This window comes from Spermophilus citellus, assembly GCF_964194105.1.
Source record: "Spermophilus citellus genome assembly, chromosome: 11".
Classification (NCBI taxonomy): Eukaryota; Metazoa; Chordata; class Mammalia; order Rodentia; family Sciuridae; genus Spermophilus; species Spermophilus citellus.
This window is the reverse complement of record NC_138192.1, coordinates 129,336,591-129,349,429: the sequence shown is the minus strand read 5'-3', so window position 1 is coordinate 129,349,429 and position 12,839 is coordinate 129,336,591. Positions and strand designations below refer to the sequence as shown.

At 38.3% G+C, this 12,839-nt stretch overlaps 1 protein-coding gene across 8 annotated transcripts in view; it reads right to left on the bottom strand.

Annotated features, from left to right (window-relative positions):
- DIS3L2 (DIS3 like 3'-5' exoribonuclease 2) overlaps nt 1-12,839 on the bottom strand; it is a 356,130-nt gene that overhangs the window by 226,250 nt on the left and 117,041 nt on the right. For all 8 annotated transcript variants that reach the window (XM_081261984.1, XM_081261982.1, XM_081261989.1 and 5 more), the window contains one exon: nt 3,954-4,188. In XM_081261984.1, the coding sequence (XP_081118110.1) occupies nt 3,954-4,188 (235 nt within the window). The remainder of the gene's footprint in view (nt 1-3,953; nt 4,189-12,839) is intronic.

The window sequence follows — 12,839 nt, the reverse complement described above, 5'->3', positions numbered from 1 at the left end:
GGCATAAGACTAGGGTCTTAGGATACCACAGGTTCTGACCAGCTATCTCTATCTAATATGACTACAATATCTACCTAGTTTAAAAGACAAGGAAGCAAAAATCCCCACTACAGTGTTTTCTAAAAGGAATCTGAACAAGACTTTGCTTATTTTTTTTTAAGTCAAATTTTTAAAGACTGGCACAAAACAATGATCAAAAATTGTGGCTGATGTAAACTGCTAGACACTTAATTTTTAATATAATTACTGAAACAAACTGTCTTCTAGTTGTATTAATCATCATTATACAGAGTAGGAGCTAGCAAAAGAAGAAACTAAGCTCTGAGAAAGAAAAATTCAGCTCTGAGGTTCAAAACACAATCTGGATAAGGGGTTCTTAGGGTTTCAATAACCCCTAACTATCACACTACAATAATCACCTGAGTCTGCTTTTTCTCAGCCAAAGGGGAATAAGGAAAGAGAACTTAAGGAAACCTAGGTACTAAAACAGACTGTCTTGGAGGATAACCTTAAGGGTGGAAAAAAGGGGGGTTTTTCTGATTCCTAGTGATGACTTGGGAAGGCCCTGACAGAAGTAGTAAGAGCTGGATTCAAATCTCAGGAGGGATTAAAAATTCCACATGGAGCTGGGCACACTGGCTCACACCTATAATCTCAGCAGCTCGGGAGGCTGAGGCAGGAGGATCGTGAATTCAAAGCCAGCCTCAGCAACTTACCGAGGCCCTAAGCAACTCAGTGAGACCCCATCTCTAAATAAAATATTTAAAAGGGGGCTAGGGATGTGTCTCAAAAGTTAAGTACCTCTATGTTCAATTTTCAGTACCAAAAAAAAAAAAAAAAAAAAAAAAATCCACATGGAGCCTCCTCTCCAGAAAACAGCAGAAGCAGCCAGATATAAAACTGGAAGAGTCATCAACCTCATACTTCAAACCCATGCTCACTCATTAGGTACTGGCAGAGGCTTGTCTCTAGACCAGAAAATCGAGAAAGATCTCTGGCAGGTCCTATTGGAGCAGGGGCAGAAAACGTACATCATAGCCTGATGATGTCATGCTCACAAGATTCAGAGGCCAAAACCATTCTTATGATTATTGGTGATGAAAGATGCAGAGATTCAGTATTATTTGGCTATGATGATTTTTATCCTTTGGCACTTGCAAACCAGGATACTCTTACCCAAACAATTTTGAAGCCACTGATACATTTCATACCAGGGGAACCTGACAGCAGTCTTTATACATAGATAACAGATTTCTATGTTAACAACAAAGCTGGTGCTTAAAGGCAGCAAAAGCTCAGTCTCAAGACGCTGTGGGCCTGGACTTTCAAGAGGTCCCAGGTCTTCAGCTCGCTTGCCCAGTGGCTCAGGATGATGTGTACTCCTGCTCTCTCCCTAAAGAAAACTCCTGTGTGGGTCTGAGAGGCTCAGGGAACTTTCCTTTTAACACAACGATGGATACTTTCTGCAGGCAACTGGGGCTCTGGTGCCCACACCAGAGAAACTGATGCTAATTATAAAGATAGGAAAGTTTCCTGGGCAAATAGAAAGAAATCATGCATACACATGCAGTACATACCATTTGCTTTGAATAAAGAAACATTATATTAAAACTAAAAAAAAAACCCACTTTCGAACACAAGCATGACTAGGCTTAATAATATATTTGCAAGTACAATACAAAGCAAAGAACCTTTCTAGAAGTCTAAGGAAAAGTTTATGGTATTCTTAAGGTTATGGTTTGTTTCAATAACAAATTTCAAAACCTTAAATGGTGCAAAAAGTACCAATATCTTAACTGTAACCAGATTTTATATTATTTTGAGCAAGAGAAGTTGGTTAAAATACCCTTAAAAACACAGTGATTTTTAAAAGAGCAAATTGCAATTTTCCTAAATATCAAGAGCGCAAGAAATGAGAAACAGCCATGTGGTTTCACAAACTCTCTATTTAGAGGGTAGCAGGAAAAATAAATCTGTACCAGATACTGAGAAAGGATGAAGGCTATTCCTTCGGTCAGTGCTACTAAGGAAGCAATATAAATAACAGTGGGTAGGAAGAATGGACAAAAAATAAGGGGAAAAAAGCACGCATCCAGTGAACTTGTAAAGCACTCAATGCTTATTTACCTGTCAGAGGGAGGGAGGAGAATTACAACACAAAACACCTCAAAAATGGGTCTGGCATCAGGGTTTCCCAAAGGGCAAAGTGAACTGTTAGCACCCAACCCAGACATCAATCCTGTTCTCACTTACATCCATCAGTATTTTCTCACCCTTGCACTTGTACCAATTGTTAATAAGAAACTAAGGTGAATCTTATTCACTGAACTTGGAGCCCAGGGGAAAAGAGGCTGCTGAGATCTGTCAAGCACAACCTCCAGGGCTAGGCTTCGGCAAAGTAGCTTAAAGCCAAACACTCAATGTATTTTAAAGTATTTCTTTGCCTGGCTCTGTCCTGTCATTCTCTCTTCTTTGTGATCTTACTGACGTAGAATTTGACTATTTAGGGTCCTGGTTACTTCCCTCTCTTCTCATTAAAAAGACAAGAGAACTGACACTGCCATGACAACACACATGCACATTAAGCAGGGTAGCACAGGACTTGACCATTTTTAAAGAAGAAAGCAAAACACTAGAAGAATGAAACTTCAAGGAATTAAGCATCCAAATGAAATTAGCTGAACCCTGAACAGTGAAACCACTAGTTATCTAAGCAAAACCGAGAGAAACTACTATAAAATAAGAGGAACATGGATGCCCTAAAGTCAGTGGACCTGGGGTGGCAGGCATGTGGCAGTGGCAATTTTTGAAGTTGGAAACTCATTTTGAATGAGTAGTACTTGCCACCAAAAAGGACACATGCTTTCAGAACATGCTCCCTGGCCCAGCTCACTACCCCATGAGCAGTGGAGAAAAACAGGGTCATCCTTTACAGTCAGTTCCTAAAATCACCTCCAGCTTTCTTCAGGGTGCAGTGGGCTTGCTCGCCAGTTCCTATCACAAGTTGTCTACTGAACATCCTCCTTTAGTAATCTTCTGGCATCCCTTCTAGCCTTTCTTGGGGACTATGCCAGAGACTTCTGCCTGATAACAAAGCCCATCATCTAGTCAGCCAGGTTAGGTCAGTATTGCTAAATCTTCTCCATTTCAGAGTACACAGAGGTATTAATTTGGCTAGAAAATACACTCCCTCTACTTAGAGCCTCTTAGAAACCTATAGTTTGGAATACCCAACTTGCCAATGAACCTTGCTCTTCAGTTCTCTAAAGTAGGCAGGGCCTTTGGGTACAACACTTCATCTGTGTGTTTGCAACTGCTTTTTTAATGCATAGCTTAGATGTTAATCAAAGAAAATAAGAATGGCTTTCGTAAAGGCTTAGAATCAAAATGTTTTCAAAAGATAATCTGCTCATAAAATTTAGAGTGACCTATGCCCACCACAAAGGACAAAATAATTTTTAAAGGTAATGAAAAATCCTACTAAAGTCCTTTTTTATAAGAATTTTAAGGCTGGTTTAATTCTGGCTGGGGATGCAGCTTAGTGGCAAAGTGCTTACCTAGCATGTACAGGGCCCTGGGTTCAATAACCCCCACAAAAATGACAGAAAGGGGAAGGAGGAAGTAGGGAGAGGAGGATGAAGGAAGGAAGGAAGGAATTGTAACTCTGTTCACAACCACCACAGGGTGGGAGATCTGAAGGTAACTACTGACACAACTCAAAGCCCATTAGGAAAATGGCTACAGCAACCGCTGCTCACAGGAACCACTAGGCAGAACTTCAGTCCCCTTTCTTACCACCAGCAACTAAAAACTTGTCAGACAGCTAAAAGCTGCCACAGGTCAGTCACTGGGAATATACTAATTGTGCTGTGTGACTTCTTCTGTCACAGAGAGAGAATTCCAATATTTAATCATTCACAAAACAGAATGTCAGGCAGTAGTCCAGGACTCACCCTTGTCCTGAGCGCGAACTGAGAGTTTCTCAACACCATCAACCAGCACATTTTGTGTGTCTCCATGTCCATCTTCTGAGTCACTGTCACCAAATTGAGCCTCTATAATGACATCAGGACTATCATTATAGCCTTTCAAGGCCTGCTGTGGGAGGTGGTGTCCACAGAGCTCCTCGGGGAGATCAGACTCGTAGGCAGCTTCTGTTTCTTTGTCATTGCTCTCTGGCTTAATTACCTGAAGAAAGAGAAAAACTCTGTGGAGCAGTTTTTTTTTTTCTTTTCTAAGGAGAAAAACTATACATTCAGAAGCTGACAGCATTAGACATTCACCGCACAGTTTGAAAAAGAGCTCTTATTTCCCAGGTGTACAAACTACCATGTGAGATAATCCCTCCAGCAATGCCAGGTTGATACTCAGCTCTTCAAGATACCCTGAATCAAGACTATATCCACTTCTCATTCTCCTGATCTACACTTTCATCCCTTCTCTCCCAAAGGTCTTGAATGCCAGAAAGTATCATGCTGCTTCTTAAGAGTTCATCCTATAGAACGAATCAGCATGTTCGAAAATGATAAGAGAATTCAACAAAGAATATGACTGTATTCCCAAGTGAAACCACTAGAATACAAAATGAAAGGGGAGAGGGGACAAAATTATATGTGAACCAGAGTCTACAAAATGTTCTCATTAAAATATAAAGTCTTGGGCTGGAGCTGTAGTTCAGTGGCAGAGCATGTGCTAGGCCCTGGGTTCGATCCTTAGCACCATATACAGATAAAATAAAGGCATTCTGTTCATCTACAACTACAAAAAAAATTTTAAATATGAAGTCTTGTTTCTCCATTTTGAGGCTCAAATTCGTATATAAAGCACTTAGATTGATGCACATCTACTCTATGAAACAAGCAAAAAGGAGGGGAAAAAAATCAAGACACTAATCCACTGAATGACCTTGTCACATAAGAATCACATGACAGCATTTCTGGACATTTATGGGCACTACATTAAAATAAATTAGGTATCATTCAGTCATTAAAACAACATTTGCAAAAGAAAAAGAAAAAGTAAGATAGCATCATTGAAATTTTGATTGAAATGCATTTAATCTGTATAACACTTTTGGTAATATGGCCATTTTGATAATATTAATTCTGCCTGTCCAAGAACAGGGAGGTCTTTCCATCTTCTAAGGTCTTCCTCTATTTCTTTCTTTAGCGTTCTGTTTTCACCTATTTTGTTAAACTGATTCCCAAGTTTTTGTTTGTTTGTTTGTTTGTTTTGTTGAGGCTATTGTGAATGGAATGGTTTTCCAAATTTCTCTTTCAGCTCATGTCTGGTAATATAGGAATGCAATTGATTTCTGGATATTAATTTTGTATCCTGCTACTTTGCTGAACTCATTTATAAGTTCTAGATGTTTTTCTGGTGGAGCTTTTTGGGTTTTCTAAATACGAAATCATGTCGCCAAATGAGATAACTGAGCTCTCTTCCTATTTGTATCCCTCTCCTTTGCCTAATTGCTCTGGCTAGAGTTTCAAGATCTATGTTGAATAGAAGTGGTGAAAATGGCCATCCCTGTCTTGTTTCTGTTTTTTAGGGAGAATGCTTTCAATTTTTCCCTATTTAGAATGATGAGGCCTTGGGTTCAACATATATAGCTTTTATAATATTTAGACAAGTTCCTTCTACCCCTATTATTTCTAAATAATAATGTTTTAAAAGAGAATGGATGTCGTATTTTGTCAAGTGTTTGTTTTGTTTTTGCATCTACTGAGATAATAATGTGATTCTTATCTTTAAGACTATTAAGACTTAAAGATGAATTACATTTGTTGATTTTTGTATACTGAGCCAATCGTAAACCTTACATCCCTGGGATAAAACCTACTTGATCATGGTATACATTTTTTAATGTTTTTGTAAGAGATTTGCCAATATTGTAAGAATTTTTGCACCCATATTCATCAAGGATATTGGTGTGAAGTTTTATTTCCTTGATGTGTCTTTGGTTTTGGTATCAAGGTGACACTAGCTTCATAGAATGTGTTTGGAAGAGTTCCCTCCTTTTCTATTTTGTGAAGTAATTTGTGGAGGATTAGTATTAGTTCTTCTTTAAAGGTTTGGTAGAGGGCTGGGGATGTGGCTCAAATGGTAGCGCGCTCGCCTGGCATGCGTGCGGCCCGGGTTCGAACCTCAGCACCACATACCAACAAAGATGTTGTGTCCGCCGAGAACTAAAAAATACAAATATTAAAAATTCTCTCTCTCTCTCTCTCTCTCTCTCTCTCTCTCTCTCTCTCTCTCCCCCCTCTCTCACTCTCTCTTTAAAAAAAAAAAAAAAAAAAAAGGTTTGGTAGAACTCTGCTGAGAATCCATCCAGCCCTGCGCTTTTCTTTGTTGGGAGGCTTTTGATGGCTGCTTCACTTTCCTTACTAGAAATTGGTTGGTTTAAATTTTCTATATCCTCTTTGTTTAGAATGAAGATTCCTCAAAAAACTAGTAATAGATCCATTGTCAATCAACTACCTCGCTGCTCAGTTTACATCCAAAGGTTTTAAAATCAGCATACTACAGTGACACAAGCACATCAATGTTTATAGCAGCTCCATTCATAACAGATAAGCTAGGTGCCTTTCAACAGATGAATGAATAAAGAAGTTGTAGCATGTATATACACAATGGAGTACTCCTCAGCCATAAAGAAGAATGACTTTATGACATTTGCAAGTAAATGGATGGACCTGGAGATTATCATGCTAAGTGAAATATACCAGTCCCAAAAGACCAAAGATTGAATGTTTTTGCTGATTTATGGAAGCTAACTCACAATAAGAGAGTTAGAAGGAGAAGAACAGATAATCAATAGATCAGACAAAGGGGAAAAAAGGGAAGGGAGAGGGGATAAGAAAAGGAAAGATAGTAAGATGAATCCAAAATAATTTCCCTATGTACTTAGATGAATAAACCATGGTGAATCCCACTACCATGTACATCATAAGAATGTGGTCCTAACTAGGATAAGCTATATTCCATCCTTGTACAATTATACTGAAATGAAACCTACTGTCATGTAGAACTAAAAAGAACCAAATAAAAAAATATATGGCATCAAACCACAGGTTCTAGATGTTACTTGCAACACCACAGCATTTTTAGTAATCTTTCTGGTTGAGAAATCTATACAATTCAAGCATACAAATCAAAATTATTGCATGTTTGTATATATAAATATAAAAAACAAATTTGATCGCCATTTGTAGTACATTCCTTTCATTCTTTGGAACACTTGTTGGAAGGCCCACCTTGTGCACCTCATGAGGCTACATCCTAATGGGATGAACATAGGGCTCATTCAACAAATGATTATGCAGTCCCTCTCAAGGTGTGAAGCACTGTTTCAAGTGCCAAGTATGCCTCAGTGAATACAACTGCCTGAGTGACAGTGCAAGTAAAAATATACAGCATGAAACTAGAACACAAGGGCTGGGGTTGTGACTCAGTGGTAGAGCACCTGCCTTGCACGCATGAGGCCCTGGGTTTGAACCTCAGCACCACATAAAAAATAAATAAATGAAAATAAAGATGTTGTGTCCATCTACAACTAAAAAAAAATTTTAAGAAAGAAAGACAGACAGACACACACACACTAGAACACAGAACAACAGAGAAGGTAAGGCTATTCACCAGGAAGGCAGCTAGGCAGCCCCTCAGAGGAAGAAACAACAGAGCAGAAGCTTGCATAAAGTAGTGAGCTTGTCTGTTTCTCTTTGCGTTTACATTTGATAGGGATAAGATGTTCCTGAGTTTAGCCAAAGGTCTCAAAACTGAGCCTACCTTCAACAAATCAGATTAACAGTCTAATTAAATCACATAAAGACCATGCTTAATGAAACATCTTCATCTTATACAAGGCAGAAAAAGCTATTAAATAGTTCCCAAACCATTTTAATGCCACAGGTTCCAATTAATACAATCATCTCCAGATAAATAATATTATAATGGCCACTTAAAAAAACCAAAGTAAAATGTGACCAAGAAATACACATTCAACACAAATGCTCCAGCCAGGCATGGTGGTACACCCTGTAAACCTAGCTACTTGGGAAGCAGAAGAATTACAAGTTCAATGTCATCTAGGGAACTTAGGGAGAATCTATCTTAACATACAAATAAAAGGGACTGTAGATGTAGCTCAGTGGTAGAATGCTTGTCCAGCATGCATAAGGCCCTGGGTTCAGTCACTAGTATCACAAAAAATAAAGAGTAAATTTTAGAATATTCCCAAAGTTTTTAAAAAGTTGACTTTACAAATATATAGAAACAGAAAAACTGGTAAACAATGATTAAGTTTTTCTGAGAAAACAATATTTTTTAAACCCTTCATTCCTAGTTTTACAAAGTAATGGAATTTTTCTTCTCATTTTTGCTGTTTTGACTACTGTCAGATTCATTCTTTGCTTCACTCATTCATTCTCTCTAGAAGTTGTTTAGAAACAAACAAGACTCCTTTCCTTTGCTAGTTTAAAAAAAAAAAAAAAAAAAAAAAGTTCAACAGGTTAGGCCAGCCATCTCCAAAAAGAAAAAGATTTCCTCAGGTCCCTTCTTGCAAGAACACATACAAGTGAAGCCTCAATGAGGGACTGCATTTATACAATGAGAAAACCAGCTCCATCTCTGCATCTGCCTTGCACATGAGTCCTGGTTTCGTATTTTCTATATTTTTAATTGGTACATTATAGTTGTACATGATAGTGAGATTTGTTCTTTAATATTCATACAGGCACACAATATAACAATGTAATAATTTGGCTAGTATCATTCCCCAGTATTTTCCCTTTCCTTCCATCCCTTTCTTCTATTCTACTGATCTCCCTTCAATTTTCATAAGATTCTCTCACCTTTCTTTTCCTTTCACCTTTCTAGTTTCTACATATGAGAGAAAACAAACTACCCTTGACTTTTTGAGTTTGGCTTATTTGAGAATGGGAGAATTTAACAACAAATTATGAAAGAGAAAGAATTTCATACAATTCAAATCAACAAATCAACTTGCTTAAACACACATGGTGAATTCAATAATATTTAGGAACACTTGCTCCTGACCATCCTGAAAGAATCCAGCCAATTGTGGGCTATGTGAGAGTGGCCCAAACACAGCAGGAGATAACAGCCCATGTCTAAGGCATGAAGGCTTCAGCCTGATCACTGCTCTGTTGATTTGTCCTTGTTATGGTTTAGGTATGAGGTATCCCCCAAAAGCTCATGTATGAGACAATGCAAGAAAGTTCAGAGATGAAATGATAGAATCTGAGAACCTTAACCTAATCAGTGTGTTAATCCACTTGAATGGATTAACTGGGTGGTGACTGCAGGCAGGTACGGTGTGGCTGGAGTAGGTAGTTCATTAGGGGCATGCCTTTGGGTTTATATTTTGTCCCTGGTGAGCAAAGTGCTCTCTTTGCTTCCTGTGGCCATGTCCTGAGCTGCATTCCTCCACCATGCCTTTCTGCCATGATGCTCTGCCTCACCTCAGGTCCAGAGCAATGGAGTCAGCAGTCTGTGGACTGAGACCTCTAAAACTGTGAACCCCAAATAAACTTTTTCTCCTCCACATTCAGTTCTGTTCTTTCACAGTCCTATATTATCCTCACACACAGCTTTACCTCAACAACAACAATAACAAAAGGAATTGGGGGCAAAATAAACGACGACAACAAAATTAGTGAAAAGGTAAAGTTGAACTAGCAAGTAAAATACAGTCTCTATCGTTCTGTGCATAAATCCACACACACATACTTTCTTTCTTTTTTTTCCCTGAGAAGGAGTCTCTCTATAGTACCCAAGCTGATCTTGAACTCCTGAGCTCAAGCTACCCTCCATCTAAGCTGGAACTACATGTGCACACCAACACACCCAGTACCCTAGAAATATATTAAGAAAGGGGCCCAGGCCTTCAGTTGCTATTATGTATTAATTTCTGCCTCTAATGGTATGGTCCAACAAGCCACTGAGAAAATACAACATGGGAAACCAGAATTCTGACTTTATACAATTTGAAGGCTAAACAACAAAGGCAGTCTTTGTATGCACATGTGCATAAGTGTGTGGGGACACACATACTCGCGCACACGCGCGCACACACACAGAATTCCTTAAGCACCATGATTCTTGTTAAAGCACTCCTTGTTAAAAATTATACTTTGGTTCATGCATAAAAAGTTCAAGCAACAGTCAATGGGAAGAGGAGATTAGTGAAAAGCAACAACCAGAGTACAGTAAACTTAACCATACAGACATTTTAAAAGCAGCCCAGTTGTGACTTTGTGACAACCTCCATGGTTTAGATTACCTATTCCCAAGAATTTGTATTTTCGGCACAAAACTCATGTTTGAGTTACTAAAGCAAAAAAATGCTATAAGGTAACAGGACTTGTAAATCAAGTCACTCAAAACTGTGCCACTAAAATATAAATTAATATGTTGCATTTAAAAATATTTTCATTCTTGTTTGCTGACCCTGGGTTCATAATAATAGAACAAAAGGCATAGGGAAATCATCATGAGATCACAAAACCTATGTCCTCTCAAATCATTCCATAGCTCATATTGGTTAAGAACAGGGATGTTTCCTTGGGGAAACGGCTAACTCAAGCCTAGACCAGCACATAAACAAGATAAACCTGGAACATCTTGTCATATGAGGAGAACAAGGAGGCTGTAAGGCTGTGATGGGTGTTGTCTAAAGAACTCATGAACTACCATGAAATGGCTCTCTCTGGTCAACTTTAGGGAATTCTAAGCATTAGTACCACCTTTCCTATACAAATGTACCTCAGAGGAACCCAAGAGTTGATGAGGTAAAGTTCTTCTGAAGTGTTTCAGCTAACTAAATAAAAAGGAACAAATGACGTTCAGTATCACCATTTTGCCAATCCTAATGAAATAATGGATTCAGAAAATGTTCATCCACAGATGCTAAAACCAATAAATCATGAGATGATTGGGAAGGAGTTTTATAATAGAAAAACCACAGTGGCAATATCTAAATCCATTGATCAATATGAATACCATAAAAAGAATAAGCACCGAAATACTTCCTGATTCACTATGAAAGGAAGTAAAGTCAGGCAGGGTGGTGCACATCTGTAAACCCAGTGACTCAGAAGGCTGAGACAAAAGGATCCCAAGTTCAAGGACAGCCTCACCGATTTAGTAAGGCCCTCTGGAAGTTAGTGAAACCCTGTCTCAAAATAAAAAAATTTAAAAAGGGCTAGGGATATAGCTCAGTGTTAGAGGGCCTCCCAGTAGCTCCACCTTCCCCACAAAAAAACCTGAACCTAGATCTCATCTGACACAGGAAACAGAGGAACATGCTAAAAATAGGAAAATATCATACTCAAAACGTACAATATGGGAAAACTTACAGAAAAGTGACCCAGTTTTGCCAACAGACAAATCACAAAAAAAAAAAAAAAAAAAGAAAGGGTGAACTTATATTCTTGCCACACATCAACTACAGGCAATATGTGGGCTTTACTCATATTCTGGTTCTAACTAACCAACTGAAATTTTTGAAAAGAAAAAGGAAAAAGGAGAGAGAGAATCAGAAGATCTAAATACTGATTAGGTAATAAATGACATTAATCAACTGTGTTTATGTCTCATGAAAATCTCTTTTACTCCATATGACTAGAGAATTTATGAATGATACACTCCATCTACACTCACATTCAGCCTCAATCTTTCCCTTCAATTTCAGATTTATAATCTAATCGCCTACCTTATGTCTTCATTTGAATCAAGAGAACCTTTGATTCCCACCAGAACCTGCTCTTCACCCAGTGCTACCTCTTTCAGCAGATAGCACCACCTCTCATCTGTTGCTCCAGCCCCAAATCCTGGCATCAGAATTGACTCTTTCCCTCTCGTTCCACACATTCAAACCATCAGAAGAGCCCAAGAAGTATCTTCATGCCATTTCCCCTGTTACTACATGAACTCAAGCAACCTTTATCTCCTTGCTGAAGTACTGAAATGTCCACCCCTCAGAGAGGTTTCACTGACCCTAACTAAAATAGCCCCACCTCGCTGTCCTCTCTCCTGAACACTGCCATTATTACTTTCTCAAAATATAGTACTTATTTATTTACTTTCTGCTTCCCCAACTAGAATCTAGGTTTTGAGCACAGAAGCCATCGATTTTACTCACTGCTATACTCTTGAGAGTGAGAATAGCATTTACTTGCCTCTCAAATATATGCTGAAGGAATGAATGAATTTGGCAATTCAGAGACTCGCCAGGACTGTCTTCCCTGATCATCTATAAACTCCATGAAGTGATAATGGTGAGGCCTGGTACACAGTAGGTACTCAACTATCTCTTGGATTAAGAATGAAAGAACGTAAATTTCATATGACATCTCCACATATGTAAGACCTATTCATCTCTCAAGGCCTAATTCCAATGGCTTGAATTTACTATATCACCTCATCTACCCAATTCTTCTCTATCGCCCCTACACACCCCAACAAACAATAACTCTTCATTTTTTAACAGACCCAAAACAAATTATTTACACCTTTTCTTTGATACTTTTCAACTTCTTTACTATGCTAATGTTGTCTATGCAAATTATTTATCTCATCTTTTAAGACTATCTATTTACAAATTATATTTTTACATCTCTGTATATTTTACAGCAACCTGCATAATCAATCTAAGTGCTCAACGTTTGATGATAAACATATAGAAGAATGGGTGGAAGAATGGGGGAAAAAAAGAATACAAAAATTATCAGAGTTTCCTTGACCACATTAACTAAAACAGCCTCTCTTGACTGTCATCTCTCTCCCTGTTCTTACTTTACTTTTCATTGTTGTCCTTA